Source organism: Peromyscus californicus, unplaced genomic scaffold (genome assembly GCF_007827085.1).
Source record: "Peromyscus californicus insignis strain IS unplaced genomic scaffold, ASM782708v3 Scaffold_19__1_contigs__length_69161282, whole genome shotgun sequence".
NCBI lineage: Eukaryota > Metazoa > Chordata > Mammalia > Rodentia > Cricetidae > Peromyscus > Peromyscus californicus.
The window spans coordinates 1319367-1341268 of record NW_026294491.1 but is presented as its reverse complement, the minus strand read 5'-3'; the positions used below and the strand labels follow the sequence as shown (position 1 = coordinate 1341268).

The following is a 21902-nucleotide window of genomic DNA, read 5'->3' as shown; positions in this document are numbered from 1 at the left end:
AGGAGCACCTTGAGAGACCTGGGGCAGGACCAGGACTGAGAGATGGAGGTTAGAGGCCTCACTCCTGCTTCTGTGTCCTCGTCAGAGCCTCCTCAGCGTGCATCTCCATCATGGCAACTGTTTCTGCTCAGGTTCTTGGAGCAGTGATTATGGGAGCTTTGGTTATTTTTATGATTAAAGAAAGGGAATGAAGATAAGGAATGGTCAGGGTCCTGTTTTTATTCCCCTGGGATTTCAAGCATAAGCTTAGTATGTGTTCTGTCCATAACAGGAAATTTGTATTCACATACAAGTGCTTACTCAGCCTGGGACCTATGTAAAATGCATAGAAAATAATGGGCAGAGTCATTGCCCTGATGATGGAGGTGATAGACTCCCGACTTCCTAAAGCCTGAGGTTAGAAAGAAAGGAAGGTGCTGCTGAGAACAGACCTGCAGAAGACAGTTGGTCCAGTTCATATTCTCTGTTCCATCTTGTCTCCTTCCCTCTCTTGGATCTGCAGTCACAGTTAAGAAACATCCCTGGGATGAAGACCAGGAGATTCCTCATGACCCTACCATCTCCCTGGATACTAATAGGATGTTTTCTTCCCACAGGTTAAAGATGGGGTAGTCATGATCAGGCTGCAGGTAAGTATGGTAGGAACTGCATCCAGAGACCCTCATAGTTTCGTAGACTGGAATCCTGGAAGAGCTCATCCACCCCATATCTCCTCCATCTCCTGTGGGCTTTGACTAGGGCCTGCTTGGGTTTTATGGGTTGGCAGAGCCACTGAATGGACTACTGTCTGCACTAACAGTACTGTCTCAGGAAGAATCCTACTATACTCAGAGGCAAACATGAGCATGGCTACCTCAACTTTGACTGCTGGGATTCAACCCTTTTAATAGAGGTCATTTTGGAATCAGAGTCAAGTGGGTCTTAGAAAAAAATCCTGGTCGTTTTCTCAGGGAAGTTTCTAGAACTGTGACTGCAGCAGATCCAGAGAGAAATGTGGAAACATGATGGAAGATTGTACATGAAGAGGACTACCTGGACTCATGAAAATCTATTCTAAGCAGGAAACTTTCCATGTGACCTCTGAGAGCTGAGGATCAGGTCTCTGTCACCTCTCTCACTGCAGTGATGAATCTGTGCATTATTTCCTTTATGCTTCACAATAGTTTTAATGTCAGCACATCAGCACAAGACAAAATAAGCTACTGTGTGGATCACACTTTGCTCTCATATGGTAGTGCACACTCTCAGCTTGGGCTTGATGTATCCTCAGAGACAAAAACTCAGACCCTGCCCCTTGCTTACAGTCATTCCTCACCTTCCATATCAGAAAAGTCACCACAGCTCCCATAGCACTGCTCCATGAACCAGGACAGTAATAATGGCCACAATGGGGACAGTGAAGTGAGGAGGCTCTGACAGAAGAATGGAAGGAATAGCGAGGCCTCTGACCTCCAGCTGTCAGTCATGACCCTGATCTAGGGCTCCCAAGGACTCCCATTCTCACTGTGGTCGACCCTGTGGTCACTCCCAGTTCTTACCCCATCTCATGCTGATAGGCTCTAGTGGTCCCTCATGATCCACATGACATGTGTATCTCTGCTCTTCCCCGGAGGAGCCACCATAGCTGCCCACTTCTGGAAGATTCCATCCCTTGTAGGAAAGGTCCCTATCACCTCCATATCCAGAGTCTGGTTGCTCCCATGTCTCTTCCAAATTAGAGTGATCTCAGTAGGGTAGAAATTCAGGGCCCAGCACCTTAGAGTGATAGTACTATCCAGTCTGGCCTTATTGTTCACATATAGTTTTAGGATATCTGAGGGGAACAAACTGGAAGATTTAGGTATTGTGAATCCTTCATGAAGATCCATCAGTGCCAATTTAACTATGTTCAAATGGACGGGAGAGTTGGCTTGAAGGAGTTGTGCAGATCCCATACATCAGCCTAATCTTAGGATATAGATGGGGTAATGTATTCCTTGGAAAGTTTCAGAATCAGCATGAGTCATCCCAGAGCAGGAGACTCTGAATATCCCTCTAGGAATATGGACTTCTGGTTCTGACTGGGTCAAGACAGAGAGACTCAGCAACACTGGAGTCAGAGCTCCACAGCACATGGATAGTGAAAAGGCCTGAGAGAGCTCCTGGTTCACAAAGCAAGTGGAAGGAACTGCCACTTAATTAACAGACTGAAGTGACCTGAGAAAAGGCCTAGCCCTCTGGAGAGTCCCTCTCTCTTGTTGAATTAGAAATCCCATGACACTCTTCCCCTTTTGATGAAAGACTGAGTTAGTTTTCCAGGCTGCTCCCTGCTGAGGTGGAATCCTCAGGGGACAAGGGCTCTCCTCTCAGAGCAGATGGCACAGTATCTGTCCTTACCTGTTCTCAGCAATTCTCCTTCCCACATTCCAGCCATGTGAGGGGTCACTGCACAGATTCATTCTCCATGTTAGAATTCAGCTGGTCTTCAGTATATGCTGGAATGCAGAAGAAGTAGGTACCAATGCCAGTGAAGGAATGGATGTGCTAGCAAGGTGAGGACAAGCAGGCAAAGATCAAAACCTTCCTTCTTCCGTTGCCTTTATAAAGGCTTACAGTAGAAAGTGTGGCCCAGATTAAAGGTGTCTTATCCCCTCAAGACACCTTGGGATCACAGACGTTCCCTCCATTTCTGAAAGTAGTTCATTCCAGATCTAGTCAAGCTGACAACCAAGAATAGCCATCACAACTGGCCTATGTTATCCGAAGAGGATGAAAGTCTGGTACTTGATTTGCAGACTCTTCTGCAGAGTAAGTTGAGTCCCAGGATGTATAGTCATATTAGGTGGGTGTATCATAAGGGTCTTGAGCAAGAGAATCAATAAAGAAATGTCAACTAGGACCATGCCAAGACTTTCCCAATGTGCCTGAGACCCCACTTCTTCTAATGCAACCTGTGACAGGACTCTGAGGGACCCCTGGTGCTGAAGGCCATGGCAGTGTACAGCAGGTGACAACTAGTGTTTGACAAGTCAACCCACCAGAGGTAGAACTCCCTGATGGGGAGTCCCATGTGACGAAGCTGTAAAGTCACTGTTTGTGGGAACTGGTTATTTTCTGTCTGTAACTTTTTAGGTGCCATTGCTATGCCTCCCTAATAAGAACAGTTGTGGGGTGCTTTCTACAGCCCTTAGGTAGTGTCTTTTACATGTTTGGGCATACTTATAGTTGTGGATGGTCAGGTTACGATATCTGTTTAAGCTGTGTATTTCGGATGTATAGAAATATCAGAATATTCTTCTTTACTGACACAGGAAAGTAACAGTATTCTCGGTCTCAAAGACAGCCTTTACACATTTTGCAAAGACCTCAGAACAAGTCCAAAACAGACTAAACTGCCCCTACAAAATATCCGCAAAGACTAATGCCCAGGTGTTGCTAATTGCTCAATCAAGGCCAGGCTGTTTACATCAAGACATAGTCCTTTCAGTAGCTTCCTTTCTGCGCCTACCCTGACTGTTCAAGGTTCAGCCAATTGTTTAATGTCTGGGACCCCTCACCAACTTAGAGCTATGTGCATGGGTCAATGTGACATTACTAGTCTAAGAGATACTACATGACTTATCTTGTGTTTTGAGAATGGGTAGGGCCCTGAAAAGGTAACTTATGATTGTCCAGAGTTTGGGTGTGAGGCAATAGCAGCGGCAGTGTGGAGAGAGACAGCTATGTGAGAACTGCTGCAGAATGTGAGTGAAGTGTGTGTGTGTGTGTGTGTGTGTGTGTGTGTGTGTGTGTGTGTGTGTGCTGAGTGAGAGATGAAGAAGAAGAAGCATGAGAGAAGTGTGAGGGAGCAAGTGCATGAAAGAGTGAGTGAGTAAAGAGTGAGTGAACAATGTAGAAGGATGTGTGTGTGTGTGTGTAAGTATGAGAGAGACAGTGTGTGTGAAAGAGCTTCTGCTTCGTACAGGAGCTGTGCCTAGGAACTGTGTAAAGTGATGTATGCTGAGAGAACTGTGTGAATGAGATGTTGTTGGGTGGAGATTTGTACCTGTGTGGAGAAAAGGAAGACACAGTATAGAAAAGACATGTAGAAGTAAAATGTGTAAAAGAAAGATGTGTAGCCATGTGAAAAATGTATGTGTGTAAAGGTATGTAGCTGTATGCAGCAGTGTGGAGATATGGAGCCGTGTGGAGACAGAAAGAGTCAGAGACCATTTTTAAAGTGAAGTAAAAGAAAAAGTTAACATCAGAAAGCATGCATGGTTTCTTATTTCATCAGTCCTAGATAGACTAAAACTTGTTTCTGATTAAACTCAGATAAAAAAGTTCCCTACACCGGCCGGGCGGTGGTGGCGCACGCCTTTAATCCCAGCACTCGGGAGGCAGAGCCAGGCGGATCTCTATGAGTTCGAGGCCAGCCTGGGCTACCAAGTGAGTTTCAGGACAGGCGCAAAGCTACACAGAGAAACCCTGTCTCGAAAAACCAAAAAAAAAAAAAAAAAAAAAGTTCCCTACACCTGGCTGCTCAGAGCTATCCCTTTTATTACCCTGAGCTGATTAGGGGAGCTGATCTCCCACTGTCTGCATTACCCTGCCCTGATCACCTGTCACAAGGGTCAGAATTCAAAAATCCTACAAGTCCCCTCTAATAGGACCAAATGATCCTGGGTCTTCAAGTCTGACTTATTTAATATTATCATGAATGAGTTGAATGTCTCAAAACTTACAGTTTTTGACACAATCAATATGGATGGATATAACCACATAAGCATATTTACCTTGAGGTCCACACAATTTCTAAGTGTGTGTAGTCATACTGAGAGCAAAATGTTCCAGAATTGTTGACATATTGACCATTCTTCTGAGATCAGAAGAATGTTGTGATCAAGGTCAGGATATGGATCAAGGAAAAGCATCTTGTCCCCAGGCACTGCTCCTGGGGTACCAAGCCAAAGATCAGGGTTGGAGAGAGAAAACAGGCTGTAGTGATTTCTGGTTCCCAGGGACTGATCTTTGCATTACCCATTTAACCATGTTTCTCTCTCTTTTATTGGTAATTTTTAGAGAAGTCCATCAGCCTAAATGAGATCAGGGTTATAAAGTGAAGAGAATCCAGTACTGACCCAGACTCCACTTACAAAGCAAAATGAGAAGTAAGGTGGTGGTGGCACATACCTTAAATCCAAGCACTCAGGAGGCAGAGGCAAGCAGATCTCTGAGTCCCAGGCCAGCCTGGTCTGCAAAGTGAGTTTCAGGAGAGCCAGGACTACATAAAGAAAAAAAAGGAAAAGAAAAAAATGAAAATGAGGAGTCCTGCACCCTACACCATTCTATTGCTAATTCGGGATCCACATCTTTCATTCAGAACTAGGTGTGAGCCCAGAGTTCAAGACAGAAAGAGCCTCTGCACAGGCCTGGCTGGTGTCCACTGTCTGGGAATCTGCATATCTCACTTAACTCAACTGCACTCTCTCTTTCCCCCAGTGGAGAACTGGACTCTGCAGTGATCACTAAATATAACTGATATTTGTTGAGGGCTATTACATAAGAAATGTTTCCTTGTAGAAACCATCAAAGAACTGCAAACAGTCTCAAAGTGCAAACTAGCCTGGAGTTTATGTGTTGTGTGGAACAAGGAGAGAAGACACTCTGCAGAGTCACAAAGGACAGTGTTCATAGAGGAGGGGGCAAGTGGTAGGTGACAGGTGATCCACAGTATGGGTGTGGGACAGGTCAGGTGACTGTTTTATTAGGGTGCTCAGCATGGCCTCACTGTGAAGGTGAGCTGTGACTGTGAGAGAACATTTTCAGGACATGAAGGATTCCTCCAGCTGGACTCTAGTTTAGGAAGTTTCACAACTTCTCCCAGGAGTACCACCAGATGTGACCAAGTGAGTAAGATGTGACCAAGTGAGTAAAGAATTGAGCCTAGAGGGGATTTTATCATTCAAACCTTGTTCTGACTTTTATTTTATTTTTGTTTATATGACTGAAGCTTGACTTATCAGGGAGGAGGAACCTCAATTGATAAAACCCTTCAACCAGATTGCCTGGGGGCAAGTAAGTAGGACATTTTCTTGATTAATCATTGATGTGGGATGGCCCAACTCACTCTGCACAAAGCAAAGGCTGGGCACTTGTTCCTGGATGGCATAGAGGGCAGGCTGACCATGCCAGTAAGCAGCATTCTTCAGGGATTTTGCTCGAGTTTTTGCTCTAACTTGTTTAGTGATTGACTGTGACCTGGGCTTTATCAAATAAAACACACTCTTTCTTTCTCGATTTGGTTTTGCTTATTGTGTTTTGTCGCAGCAATAGAAAAGCAGAATAATCCACACCACCAGTGGGCGTGGGTGACAACTTCACAACTACTCAAACTTTTTTCTGACCAAGGGCACTGGTTTTTATGGTTTATTTTTAGTTTTTACTTATATGTATGTTTGTGTGTGTGGTACATGCTAATTGATTGGGGGTACCTGTCCAATTTGCAAGAAGAGTACATCAAATTCCTCACAGGTGGAGTAATAGGAGGCTATGAGTGGCCCTTTGGGTGTGCTTAGAAATGAGCACAGGTCCATTGTTAGAGTAGGTAGCACTTTTACCAACTAAGCCTTCTTTCAGAATCCTAGGGTGGTGATTTTGGCCTGGTTTTCATTGCTGAATCCGAGGGCCTGGAACAAGGCGACTTACCTGGCAGATTCTGCATCACTTACTGAAGAGTAAATCTGAGAAGCAATCTCCTAAAATTGGGGACTAGAGAAGGAAAGCAGGTTGCTTGTTCATGTGCTGAAGATCTCTATTTCGTGTGTGTGTGTGTGTGTGTGTGCGTGCGTGCGTGCGTGTGTGTGTGTGTGTGTGTGTGTGTGTGTGTGTGTGTGTTTCTGAGACATCCTGTCCATTCCAGGCCAGCAGACTTTAACCCAGATACTCCTAGAGCCCCCTCTACACCTGGAACACAGCACCAAGTCTATGGAGATAAAATTTGAGCCACATCTGACCTCACAGCCTGTGGAGACAGGGGAGGGGGCATCTCAGGTACAGGGAGTCTTCGCCGTCCAGAATTCCTGTTGGTTTCCATCTCTCATCCTGCCCAAGACACAGTTATGCAACCATATAACTTGCCCCATGGCACAGCCCCAGATTCTGGCACCAAGATGAGATCAGAACAAAGAAATGATGGCTCTGTGTACACATTTGAGGCAAGGAGAGGCCAGCTCTGTATAGGACTCAATAAAAGGGAGGGTATTAGAAAAGACAGCTGGGGCTGGGCGGTGGTGGCGCACGCCTTTAATCCCAGCACTCGGGAGGCAGAGCCAGGTGGATCTCTGTGAGTTCGAGGCCAGTCTGGGCTACCAAGCGAGTCCCAGGAAAGGCGCAAAGCTACACAGAGAAACCCTGTCTCGAAAAACGGAAAAAAAAAAAAAAAAAAAAAGAAAAGACAGCTGGATCCTAAGTCTCACAGATAAGGAATGGTGGCCATTTCACTCCCAAGTTGGGTAATATCATGTGTTTAGAAGCTCCCACATGAGTGTCCAGAGTATTGTGTTTGATGCCTGGGTTTAGGTATCTGTAGAGGGATCAGCCTTGTGTCATGTGGAGATATTGCCACAATGTCTGAGCTGGGAATCATCAGAGTTCTGTCAATAGCACTTTATCCTCCTCAGCTCCTGCCTCATATCCTCTATGTTCTCTGGGGACATGGACTGTATTATCTCCTCCCATTCTGATATTTTTGCCTCCCTCAGATATCTATGAGATAAAATCTCCAGGAAGCCAAGGCTTATTGCTATGGACTTAGCTGGACAGGAAAGGACCATGACATAACAGTGAGGCCATGGGAAGCCCAGCTCAGGAACCAGAGGTGGATGCTTCAGTGGTAGACATAGGTCTTTGGCTTCCTTTGCTTCCTTGATTCTGTCAGCCAGATCAACATCTGGGCTAAGACTCAGAAGGATATTGTCAACATGGCAATTACAAGTATCAGGGTAAGCAACTTGTCCCTAGACACTGCTCCCAGGATACCAGGGCACAGAGTTCGATCTGTGGTAGAGAATAAGGGCTCTGGAGATTTTGCTTCCATTCTTTAATCTATCCATGACATTTCATGACTCTGTCACTCACACTGTAAATTCTTAGAAAAGCCAGTGAGCCTCATCCTAGTTATCAGAATTGTAAAGTAAATAAGGAAAATTCTACACTCAATCTCTACCCATCATTTAGGATAAAAATTCATTAAGAAATACGCACAACAATGACCTTTATAGATAATACTCTAATTTTGAAATGTAAAGTTTAATAACTGAATGAATTTGATTCTCCTATGGACATGGATGCAGCAAACTATGAAGGATTCAATAATATTTTGAGTTCCATAATGTAAGTAACACCTAAATGAACCTTGTGAAATATCAAAGATAAAAATCTACAGTGAGCCCAGTATGGTGGTACATAGATTCTGTCATTTCTCAGAGGACAGAGGCATGTGGATGACTATGACTTCTAGGCAAACCTCAAAAAAAATGGGTAAAAGTAAAATGATTTGAAGATGTTAATAAAAACTATCCTTTGAGTATGGAGAGATGTCTTAACTGTGTAGATATCCACAGTTGGAGTCCTAGAAGTCTGGGAGCTCACATGCTCCTGTTCCTCCTAGTGAGGTTTACCTAGATCTGCTTCTGGGCTCCACAGACTGCTGTACTCCCAAATTCACACACCCATACACAGAAAATATACATATAAACAAAAATAAGGATAAATCTTAAAACTATTTTCCATGTATATTTTTGAGCAGGTACATACACTGTACACAAAACTAAAATGCTAAAGAGGAGAATCAGAATCCAAGATATATCAAGTGGGAAAGGGGAGGATAAGGACAGGCAGGCATGTCAACATCCATTAGTTTCACCCTATCATTGTATTTTGGAAAACAGTCATTAATTTTTGCTAACATTTTGCTTACATGCACTTTGTCATTAATGTTCAATGAAGAAATGTTTTAAAGTTCTCAGTTCCTACCGCAGTGAACAGGGGTTGATATAATCCATAAATACCTTTGAGGGTCAATGAATTTCTAAGACTCTAGACATCCTGACATGTCAGTGTGAGAAATGCTGGCTTAATGGCCTCTGGACTGTACTTAGAAGGATATTTTGACCAGGATGAGGTGGACAACAACCAGGGTAAGCAACTTGTCCCCATACACGGCTCTTAGGGTCCAAAGTCCCAGAGCTGGATCTGAGCTGGGAAAACAGGGCCCTAGAGGATCCTCTTCCACAATGCTCCCTATCACTACCATTGGGAATTCTTAGAGAAGCCAATCAGCCTCATCCATCATACGATTATAAAATGAACTCAGACTAGCAGGGACTCAGTGTCCACTCTTCAAGCAGGATGAAGACCTTTTTCTCTGAGGCTCTCCTCCTGCTGATCCTGGCCAACCTGGCCCTGACCAGGCATCCAAAGGGTGAGTGTGGGTGTCAGGAGGGAAAAGACCTAACCTGGGAGAAAAAAGGACTCCATCTCTGGGGCTGCAGCACAGGAAAATCTGTCCCTTGCCTAGCCTAGACAAGACCTTCTGCGCCTTGGTTTATTTTATATTATAACCCTGGTCCCCTGTTTGCTGCTCCCCTGGGAGCAATGTGGGGAGCTTCATAGGGAACTATGTGGGGTGTTGTAGATCTAAAGACCCACTGCACCTAGGTTCACACTCTCTGAGCTTTTTGCAAGCTCTCATCACCGGGCCTCACCTCCTGGAGCCCCAATTCATATTTGATGTCTACTTGGATGATCTTCATGTTGAGAGATTCAACAGCAGAGCAGAGACTCCAAGACTGGAGCACTGTGCACCATGGGTGGATCAGCAGGAGCCAGAGTATTGGGAGAAGAGGACACAGGACATACTGAGCTTAGTGGACATCTACAAGGATGCTCTGAAGAAAATACTTTACTTCTACAAAGAAAATGAAAGTGGTGAGTGAACCCAAATCAGAAATCCCAAATATCAAGCTCCCAACAGGTTTGCTCCAATTCCCCAATCCAGTTCCCCATATCCAAGATTTACTCCCATAAATGGGACCCAAGTAGACTAGGCTACAGAGAGCATTGGGTAACTGACATGGTGTTTTGTACAATTTAAGCTCAATGTGGCCATTTAAAAAGGGCATGTGGGAGGGACTCAGCCACAGGAGGGCCCCAAGGGACCTGTCCCTGTGAGATTGGCTCAGAGTTGAGTCTTGGACAGGATATCATACACTCAAGATCCTGATGTCCTGTGATGTACTGCCTGGAGGGTACTACGGAAATGGAAAATTTCAAATATTCTTCGAACCCAAGGATGTCCTTATGTTGGCTGTGAACAAGAGCATTTGGCTGGCAATTGGAAAGGCTGCTACCTACCTGAGCCAGGAGTGGAATGAGTTAGATTTTGCAAAACAGATGAAGACTTTACTGGAGTGTAAATGTGTGCAGCTTCTCCTCCCAATGTTGCAGCATGGGAAGGAGATTTTACTGAGAACAGGTAAGGATAGAAACTGCCACATCTGCTCTGAGACTGGAGGCCCTGTCCCCTGAGGATTCCTCCTCAGCAGGGAGAAGCTGGATACTAACTCAGTCTTGAATCAAAGGGGGAAGAGTGTCATGGGTTTCCTAATTCAATAAGAGAGAGAGACTTTAATAGGACTAAGCCTTCTCTCAGGATAGTTCAGTCTGTCAATTAAGCAGCATTTCCCTTCCATTTGCCTTGTGAACCATGATCTCAGTTATGCCTGTTCACTGTCCATGTACTTTGGAGGTCTGAGTCCAGTGTCGCTGAGTCTCAATTACCATCCAGTCAAAACCAGAAGTCCATATTCACAGAAGTCTCCTGCTCTGTGCTGGCTGATGCTGATTCTGAGTCTTTCCAAAGAAATAGATTACCTCATTTTTATTCTGAGATTCGGCCGGTGTGTGGGGTCCGCTTTTGTCCTAGCATTTGTCCTTTTGTCCCGTTCATTCAAAATAAGGTTGCATGCACATTGATGGATCTTCGGGAAGAATGAAAAAAGCCTGAATTTTCCTTATTTATTCCCATCAGACATCCCGAAAATACATGTGACCCATGAGGTCAGAGATGATGGGAAAATCACTGTAAGGTGCTGGGCCGTGAAATTCTATCATACTATAATCAATGTAACCTGGCAGAGAGATGGGAGCAATCAGATTATGGATATGGATGTGATAGAGACCAGACCTGCAGGAGATGGAAGCTTCCAGAAGTGGGCAGCTGTGGTGGTGCCTTCTGGGGAGGAGCAGAGATACACATGTCATGTGTACCATGAGGGGCTGCCTGAGCCCATTACCGTGAGATGGGGTAAGATGTAGGTGTGATCACTGAGCCTGTCACAATGAGTGTGTGTCCTTTGGCCAAACTGGACTAGGGTCATGACTGAAAGTTGTAGGTCAGAGGCCTCACTGTTCTTTCCATTCTTTGTCAGAACCTCCTCAGCCCTCTGTCCCCATCATGCCAATTGTTACTGGCCTGGTTCTTGGAGCTGTGTTTATAGGAGCCATGGTGACTTTTCTGAAATGGAAGAGGAGGACTAAAGGTAAGGAAAGGGCAGGGTCTGAGTTCAAGTCTCCATGGGAATATCAAGTCCAGCTGAGAGTGTGCCCTGCCACATGAGAGCAAAGATTCCTTCACACAGTTGCTTATTCAGTCTTGTTCTGATGTGCTGACATTAACTCTATTGTGAAGCATAAAGAAAATAATGAACAGATTCATTACTGCAGTGATAGAGGTGGCAGAGACCTGATCCTCAGTCCTCAGAGGTCAGATGTAAAGGTCCCTACTTAGAACATATCACCAGGAGTGCAATTAGTCCTATTCATGTTCAATCTACTATTAGGTTTCCCCAACGTTCTCTGGATCTACATTCACAGTTCTAGAAACTTCTCTGATAAGGACCAGGAGATCCCTTTAGGCCTCCTAATCCTGTTGCTTCCATGACCTCTAAAAAAAGGGATTATTTCCAAGGGTAAATGGTGAAGCAGCCTTGTTCAGACTTGCCAGTCATTGTACTAAGGACTCTTCCCTGAGACACTATTGGCAGTATATACAGGAGCCATGGAGATTCTCAGCCAGCCACTACTTCCTTGTTTAGTATCATCTTCAGAGGCTTTGATCTGCTCTTGTATCACTTTCCACTGGGAGGTAAAGTTTCTATGATGTCCAGGCTTCTGTTTCAGCTTTAAAATGTGACACCCTAAAGGGCCTGATGTGAGACAGGGAGAGGTCATAGGATAGAACTTTGGGACTTGGGCACTGTTGGGATTGGGACAGTTTGAGTGTGTGATGAGTTGTTCAGTATATCACTAATTAAGACAATGATCTGAATTTCTTCCTTGTTCTTTTTTTCTACAGAATAAGACAGCTGGACTGAGCCTAACAGGATTTATTCTGTTTTCTCTTTTCCTACTGTGGCCTCTAAAACTGATGACTTCTCTTCCTGCATCTAACTGTGACTGTGTGTCTGTCTCCTGTGACACAGTGTGAACAGGTGACGAGTTCAGCTCTGCCTGAGCAGCAATAAGTCCCATCCACACACTGACCATCATTCCTTCCCCAGTCATTATTGCTGCTCCAACAGAGGCTGGGCTGGCAAACCTCCACGCCTGACTGAACTTTAGTTTCCACTGAGCTACAACTTCATTCATCTTTCTTGAAATTAAGCATTTTTGTGGTTGTGCTTCCTTCAGAGAGGGTATTTGATTTGCTAAACTAAAGATGCGTAAAACCTGATAGAGAAAATAAAGTCTCTGATCTTTAGTGAATCGTGTGTGCTGTGCTAACTCCGTTGTCTGTAGTGACAGTTGAAGGCTGTGTGGAGACACGTGAGGCTGGTGTGTGCACAATTGTTGATCCTTCCACTCTGGGCTCTCACACAGTCCCTTTCCTCCTGTGTCATCTTGCTAGCTCCTCATCCCTGTTCTTTCAATAAACCTGTTCACCAGGACACGTGAACAAAAGATCTCAGGCACTTGTAGGGTCTGTCCAGTGTCTGTGCTGTTCTTTCATGATGGCAGTCAGCCTGTTCAGGCTTGAGTCTGATATTCCGTTAAGAGATGTTTAGGTTCATGGTTCTAAAGGAATTACATTTGTTCTCAGTTCTGTGTTTGAGTCTGGTGTCATTGTCTTCTGTTATTGACATTCACTGACACAAGTAGGGAGTGTTTTGTCATTGTCCAAATTATGTCTGTGGTGTTCTCGCCAAATTAGAGTCCAAGCCTGGTTTCTGACAGGCCTAGGGGCTGTAATATGTCAGTAGTACCAGCAGGAGGAGCTCTGCCAAGAGAATTTTTTGACTCTTCAAGATCAACCTGGGTTATACACAGAGACCCTGTCTCCAAAGGAAGTCATGAAAATCTAATAAATAAATGAATGAATTAAAAAGTCATATTGGGTTGGGGATTTAGCTCAGTGGTAGAGCGCTTGCCTAGCAAGCACAAGGCCCTGGGTTCGATCCTCAGCTCAAAAAAAAAAAAGTAATATTATAAGGGATGGACAAAAACGGACTATGTTAATGCCATTCTACAGAAATCTCAACTAAGTATTTGAATTTCAGACAGGAAGTAGGTTGTTGTAAAGAAAGTTATGTGGAATATATAAATTGGGCAATATCTGAGAATGAACTGCTTAAGTCTCTTGAGGATTTTATAGTAGTTACTTAAAGCATACACATAGGATTTAAATGAAAATGTGTAGCTTAAGTTTTCCTGCCTGGCCCACAGTCAGAACAAATCTCTCTCACCTGCCAGTCCCACAGCCGTCAGATCCGACCAAGTAAACACAAAGACTTATATTGGTTACAAACTGTATGGCCGTGGCAGGCTTCTTGCTAACTGTTCTTACTGCTTAAATTAATCCATTTCCATAAATCTATACCTTGCCACATGGCTCGTGGCTTACCGGCATCTTCACATGCTGTTTCTCATCGTGGCGGCTGGCAGTGTCTCTCTGACTCAGCCTTCCACTTCCCAGCTTTATTCTCCTCCTTGTCCCGCCTACACTTCCTGCCTAGCCAATGGCCAATCAGTGTTTTATTTAATGACTAATCAGCAACACATTTGACAAAAAGACCATCCCACAGCACTTCCCCCTTTTTTTTTCAAAAAGGAAGGTTTTAACCTTAACAAAGTAAAATTACATATAATTTGGGAATTTGGGCGTAGCTTCTCTTACTACTTCCTGCTGGAGGGGGGCGCTGTATCTTATGGGGAAACAAAGAAAATTTTAGGATTATGGAATAGTCCATGAGGCTGTATCATCTGAGCCAGATGCCTTCAAACCGTTCTGGATGTTGGATCATCTGGGCCATGGTGTCATCGGAGACCTTTCAGGGGGTCTTGGCTGGTCAAACCTGATGTATCTTAATCTTGAACAAATCCATAGCCTCTGGATTTCTGTGGAAACAAAAGAGACTCTTTTCCAAAGCAATATATCCTTATATCCAAATTTTGAAGTCAAGGTATCTTTAAAATATATATATTGGTTTAACTCAACAGCTTTTACAATCAAATGTTTTTCTGCAGTTAAAAATCCCAAAGAAAACACAATCCAGATTCTCTGTGTAATATCCATTTTTACGTGGCTTATTTTTTATACTACCTTTACTGTCTCTTTAAAGACTTTATTTTTTAAAACTATGTATTTGTTTCTATAACTCTATACATCACCTTTTTTGTCTCTTTTAAGCCTACGTATATTTTACACACATTGTAAACTATTACATCTGAATCTGTCTTATTGTGAATCTGTGGCTTTAAACTGCAGCAGCTGTGGCTGCTGGCTCCGCCCACCTCAGCTTCCCAACATGGTTACGTTTACCACCAGCTCTGGGAGCTATCATGGGTCTATGCTTTTATCCAAGCAGCGTGTAGTCCAGAAACCTCTTTTTTTTTTTTGTTTTGTACCTGCAAAGGCTAAATCCACCATGCAGCTTAATGTGCCACTTGCAGAGGCCTCATTCCCGCCAAACTGCAGGTCGAGCACGCACAACAGAAACCCACAAGTAGCTCAAACCGGCAGCTGCCACTCATTTGAGAGAGACAATTAGGAAGCTGTTTTTAGCTCCGTTTTAGAATCTTTTTTTCTCAGTTTTTAGGTGGAAACTCTTGCCACCACGTTGGATGCCATTTGTAGCTTAAGTTTTCCTGCCTGGCCCACAGTCAGAACAAATCTCTCTCACCTGCCAGTCCCACAGCCTCTCAAACCCGACCAAGTAAACACAGAGACTTATATTGGTTTCAAACTGTATGGCCGTGGCAGGCTTCTTGCTAACTGTTCTTACTGCTTAAATTAATCCATTTCCATAAATCTATACCTTGCCACATGGCTCGTGGCTTACCGGCATCTTCACATGCTGTTTCTCATCGTGGCGGCTGGCAGTGTCTCTCTGACTCAGCCTTCCACTTCCCAGCTTTATTCTCCTCCTTGTCCCGCCTACACTTCCTGCCTAGCCAATGGCCAATCAGTGTTTTATTTAATGACTAATCAGCAACACATTTGACAAAAAGACCATCCCACAGCAAAAATGGAAATTCTTCAAAATGAAATAAAGAATCCTATGTTAAAACCTGTCTACAGAGAGGGTCAGAGAGAAGAGATCAAAAGGAAAGGTGTAGATAAAATCAATAGTATTCTCTATAAAACTAAATTAATTGAGAGTCTAGATCTGTTTTTACAATGCCTGGGGGGCAGAGATTCTGCTCCAGTTCCAATAGAACATTAATCAAGAGAGAGTGTGTTTGTGGCCCCAAGGCACAGTTGAGCATTGTCTTTTGTGTGCGTCTCTGGATCCCAGAGGAAATGCACATGGCAGATTCTCTAAGTCTTGTTAAGCAATACTAGGAGCAGATCCCCTATAGAGGGGACCAGGGCAGGAAAGTTAGATTTCTGAAGCATTGATGGAGATCTTCCTGCAAGTGTGTCTGTGGAACAGACTATCTGCCTCAGGCAAGGAGCACATTTCATAGCAAACTCCATAGTCCTTCAACAACAGGGCATGGCAGCAATCCTCTGTCCAAGAGAGGACATACGTGCTCATCTTCCCCATATTCCGCATTCTAAGTATCAGTGTCCTAGTCGTCTCATTTCTACATGTGGGCAGAGTTTACATCTCTCTCTCTTCTCTATCCTGCTGATTCCTTTCAGCATCCATAGTACCCAAACATCCTGGCTAATATACCTTGTACCAGGGTCCTAACTGGAGGAGAGTTAGGGGTTGACCTCACACTGCACCAGCAGCAAATCATCCAGGCCTGGCCTCAGGGGTGCTACTTGGAACACAAACCATTCTGACAAAGAAATGACTCCTGAAATAAAGCCTCCAATGCAGTGAATGGAGCACATTGGTCCTGAGGACAGGAAGTAGGAAAAGAGAGTTACCTAGAGCAATGGCCACAAATTCCCAAAGTGTCTGAGATCTTATTTCTGTTAGTAGAACTGGAGTGGTGTCTCTGACATGATTGTCTCCTAAGGACAATCATGAAAATAAGAGTTTCCAAGCCCTGCATGTCCCCAATGAGAGGTACAAATGTGCATTGATCCTCAAGTACAACTTCTGACACCAGGTTGCTATTATTTGACATTATCTTCAATAAAGTAAGTGTCTCAAACACTCAGTTCCTAAGACAGTCAGTATAGATTGATATAAGCCATGTAGGCATGTTTAACATTTAGTTTCACATAATATCTAAATGTGTGTAGACATATTGAGATCAAAATGCTCTAGAATAGCTGACATATTGCTCCCAGTGTTGGGACTCAGAAGAAAATTTTGACCAAGGCCAGGACATGGATCAGGGTGAATCAAGTTGTCCCCAGACACTGCTCCAGGGATACCAAGACAAAGAGCTGGGTGAGAGTAAGGAGTTGGGTTGTAGGGACTCACGTTTTCCAAGAGCTGTTCTTTTCTTTACATGACTAACCATTTTTCTTTTTCTCTCTTCTACTGGTTATTCTTAGAGAAGCCCATCAGCCTAAACCAGATCAGGGTCCTAAAGTGAAGAGAGACCAGTACTGACTCAGACTCCACTTATAAAGCAGAAGGGATCCCCTGACCACATACCTTTTATCTGTTACTCCTGGATCCATGTCTTTGGCCCAGAACCATGTAAGTGGGTTCAGAGTTTGAGAGAGAAAGAGCCTCTGCACAGAGGACCAAGGGCTCAGACTGGCTGGTGTTCACCATCCCATAATCTGCATTTCTGCCTTAACTCAACTGCACTCTCCCAGTGGAAAATTGGACTCTGCAGTGATCTTGGAATATGACTGACATTTGTTGAGGGTTATCACTGAAAAATAGGAAATGTTTCCATGTAGAAACCATTGGAGAACTACAAACAGTCTTAGACTGCAAGTTGACTTCAGTTTGCATATGTTGTATAAAAATAGGAAAGAAGACACTCTCCAGAGTCACAAAAGACAGAGTTCATATAGGAGGAGACAGGTGGTAGGCTATAGGTAATGCACCATATGGTCGTGGGACAGGTCGGGTGAGTGTTTTATTGAGTGCTTAGCAATAGCCTTACTGTGAAGGTGAGCTGTGAGCTGTGAGAGAAGATTTTCAGGATGTGAAGGATTTGTCCAGCTAGGCTCTAGTTCAGGAAGCTTCAAAATTTTCCAAGAGCATCATCAGTAGTGATCAAGTGAGCAAACAGTTGACTCTACAGGGGATATTATCATTAGAGCTATGTCCCTACTTCCATTTAGTTTTGTTTATTTGACCCAAGCTAAATGATCTGGAAGGAGGAACCCCTGTTGATAAATTGCTTCCATCAGATTGCCTGCAGTCCAATCTGTAGGACATTTTCTTGATTAATGTTTCATGTAGAAGGGCCTAACTCCCTCTTCATGCTGTAAAGCACTGGTAATTTTGTCCTGGATTGTGTCCAACGGAGTCTGATCAAGCCAATAAGTAGCAGTCTCCAAGGATTTTATTTAAGTTCCAGTTTTAAGTTCCTCCCTTGAGTTCCTGCTCTAACTACCTCAATGATGGAATGTGACCTGGGATTTGTCACATGAAGAAAACTCTTTTTTCCTCAAGTTGATTTTCTTCATGGATATTTGTCACAGCAATTGAAAAGCAGACTAACACAAACTGCCACTGGGCTTGTATGACAACTTCACAGCTACCCAAACTTGTTTTTGATGGAGGGCATTGGTTTATGGTTTAGTTTTAGGTTTTTCTAATGTGTATGTTTGTGTGTGTGTATAGTACATGCCAATAGATTGGAAGTGCATATTGAATCTAGGAGAGGACATCAAATCCCATGTAGCTGGAGTTCCAAGAGTTTGTGAGTAACACTTTGTTGATGTTTGGAATGAATTCAGGTCCACTGTAAAAGTAGTTATCATTTTTAAAAACTAAGCCACCCTTCCAATCTCAAGGCAATGATACTACTCATTGCTGGATTCCAGGGCCTGGGACAGGGTCAGGCACTTGGTAGTTTCTCCAGCATTACCTAGGTATAAATCTAAGAAGCAGACCTCCTAAAAGAGGAGCCTAGACAATAAAGGGCAGGTTTCTTGTTCATGTGGTGGAGATCTTCACTCCCATGTATGTGAAATATTCTATCCAGCTCAGGCCTGGATACCTTCCTCCAGCAATTCCTAGAGACCCCTCTATACCTGGACACAGCACCAAGCCTCTAGACAAGTGCTGAAACCTGAGCCACATCTGACCTCATAGCCCTTGGAGTTAGCAGGGAGGGACAACTTAGGCAGAGGAAGTCTCTCTCCTTCTGCATGTCTGATGCTACCCTATGCTCCCCCAGCCATACATGGAAATATGAACTCCTAGAAGAGGAATCTCTAGGGCACTGCTATCCTGGCTTGACCTAGTTCTGGGACTTTGGACCCTAAAAGCAGTGTATGGGGACAAATTGCATGGCTGAGATTTAGGTCTTGGACAGGATATTATACACTCAAGATCCTGATGTTCTGTGATGTACTGCCTGGAGGGCACTACAGAGATGGAAAATTTCAATTATTCTTCGACCCAATGATGTCCTTATGCTGGCTGTGAACAGGAGCATTTGGCTGACAGTTGGCAAGGCTGCTACTTACCTGAGCGAAGAGTGGAAGAAGTCAGATTTTGCAAAATACGTGAAGAAATTACTGGAGTGTAAATGTGTGCAGCTTCTCCTCCCAATGTTGCAGCATGGGAAGGAGATTTTACTGAGAACAGGTAAGGATAGAAACTGCCACATCTGCTCTGAGACTGGAGGCCCTGTCCCCTGAGATTCCTCCTCAGCAGGGAGAAGCTGAATACTAACTCAGTCTTAAATCAAAGAAGTAGAGTGTCATGGGTTTCCTAATTCAATAAGAGAGAGGGGCTGTGATAGGACTAAGCCTTCTCTCAGGATAGTTCAGTCTGTCAATTAAGCAGCATTTCCCTTCCATTTGCCTTGTGAACCATGATCTCAGTCATGCCTGTTCGCTGTCCATGTACTTTGGAGGTCTGAGTCCAGTGTCGCTGAGTCTCAGTTACCATCTAGTCAAAACCAGAAGTCCGTATTCACAGAAGTCTCCTGCTCTGTGCTGGCTGATGCTGATTCTGAGTCTTTCCAAGGAATAGATTACCTCATTTTTATTCTGAGATTTGGCCGGTGTGTGGGGTCCGCTTTTGTCCTAGCATTTGTCCTTTTGTCCCGTTCATTCAAAATAAGGTTGCATGCACATTGATGGATCTTCAGGAAGAATGAAAAAGCCTGAATTTTCCAATTTATTCCCTTCCAACACCCCCAAAATACATGTGACTCATAAGGTCAGAACTGATAGGAATATCACTCTAAGTTGCTGGGCCATGAAATTCTATCATGCTAAAATCAATGTAACCTGGCAGAGAGATGGGAGCAATCAGACTATGGATATGGATATGATAGAGACCAGACCTGCAGGAGATGGAAGCTTCCAGAAGTGGGCAGCTGTGGTGGTGCCTTCCTAGGAGGAGCAGATATGCACTTGTCATGTGTACCACAAGGGGCTGCCTGAGCCCATTACCGGGACATGGGGTAAGTTGTGTGATCACTGAGCTTGTTACAATGAGTGTGTGTCCTTTGGCCAAACTGGACTAGGGTCACAAATGATAGCTGTAGGTCAGAGGCCTTACTGTTCCTTCCATTCTCTGTCAGAGCCTTCTCAGCCCTCTGTCCCCATCATGACAATTGTTACTGGCCTGGTTCTTGGAGCTGTGCTTTTGGGATCTGTGGTGACTTTTCTGAAATGGAAGAGGAGGACTAAAGGTAAGGAAAGGGCAAGGTCTGAGTTCAAGTCTCCATGGGAATATCAAGTCCAGCTGAGAGTGTGTCCTGACACATGAGAGCAAAGATTCCTCCACACAGTTGCTTATTCAGTCTTGTGCTGATGTGCTGACATTGACTCTATTGTGAGGCATAAAGGAAATAATGCACAGATTCATCACGGCAATGATAGAGGTGGCAGAGGCCTGATCCTCAGCTCTCAGAGTTCTGATGAAAAGATTCTTACTTAGAACACATATCCACGAGTCCAGTTAGTCCTCTTCATGTATGATGTACTATCATGTTTCCTCATCTTTCTCTGGATCTGCAGTCACTGTTCTGGAAACTGCTGAGATAAGAACCAGGAGATTCCTCCAGGCTTTCTAGATCCTGCTCCTTCCATGACCTCTAATAAAAGGGATTAATCCCAGGAGTAAATGATTAGGTAGCTATGTTCATGCTTGCCAGTTGTTATACTGTGGGCTCATCTCTGAGACACCTGTGGCAGTATATACCAGAGCCCATGGAGGTTCTCAGCCAGCCCACACTTCCTCATTTAGTTCCATCTTCAGAGGCTTTGATCTGCTCTTGTATCACTTTACTGGGAGGTAAAATTTCTATGATGTCCAGCCTATTGTTACAACTTTAAAAAGTGATATCCTAAAGGAATTGGTATGGGACAGGGCGAGGTCAGAGGATATCACCCTCTGGCATGGGTATTCCTGGTATTGGGACAGTGTGATTGTGTGATCAGCTGTTCAGTATATCACTATTTAAGACACTGATCTGAAATTCTTTCTTAATCTTTTCTTTTACAGCACAGTGTGAACAGGCGATGAGTTCAGCCCTGCCCTGAGCAGTAGTAAGTCCCATCCACACACTGATCATCATTCTTTCCCCAGTCATCATTGCTGCTCCAACAGAGGCTGGGCTGGCAAACCTCCACCCCTGACTGAACTTTAGTTTTCACTGAGCTACAACTTAATTCATCTTTCTTGATAGTAAGCATTTTTATGATTATACAACTTCTTTCAGAGTGGGTATTTAATTAGTGAACTAAAGATGAGTAAAACCTGGTAGAGAATCGTGTGTGCTGTGCTAACTCCATTGTCTCTCATGATAGTAAAGGCTGTGAAGAGACAAGTGATCCCTGTGTCTCCACGATTGTTGATCCTTCCACCCTGGGCTCTCACACAGTCCCTTTCCTCCTGTGTCATCTTGCTAGCTCCTAATCCCTGTTCTTTCAATAAACCTGTTCAACTGGACATGTGATCAAAAGATCTCAGGCATTTGTAGGGTCTGTCCAGTGTCTGTGCTGTTCTTTCATGTTGACCGTCAGCCTGTTCAGGTCTGATTCTGATGTTCCATCAGTTGATGTTTAGATTAATGGTAGTACAGGGATTGCATTAGTTCTCAGTTCTGGTGTCAATGTCTTCTGTTATTGACATTCACTGACACAGGTGTGGAGTGTTTCTGCTATTGTCCAAGCATGGATGTCTGTGGTATTCTCACCAAGTTTGTTAGAGTCCAAGCCTGGTTTCTAACAGACAAAGGGCTACAATATGTCAGTAACACCAAAAGGAGGAGGCTCTGCCAACAGGAGGTATGCAAGTTCAAAATCAACCTGAGCTACATACTGTGACCCT

The 21902-nt window shown here is 44.1% G+C and overlaps 1 protein-coding gene across 1 annotated transcript; it reads left to right on the top strand.

Moving 5' to 3' along the window:
- Window positions 1-9097: 9097 nt before the first annotated feature.
- Window positions 9098-21112, top strand: LOC128114195 (class I histocompatibility antigen, Gogo-A*0501 alpha chain-like). Its single transcript, XM_052744027.1, has 8 exons — window positions 9098-9158; window positions 9706-9948; window positions 10268-10495; window positions 11051-11326; window positions 11451-11561; window positions 19062-19202; window positions 20149-20259; window positions 21075-21112. The coding sequence occupies exons 1-8, from the start codon at window positions 9098-9100 to the stop codon at window positions 21110-21112; spliced, it is 1209 nt and encodes a 402-aa protein (XP_052599987.1).
- Window positions 21113-21902: the final 790 nt, after the last annotated feature.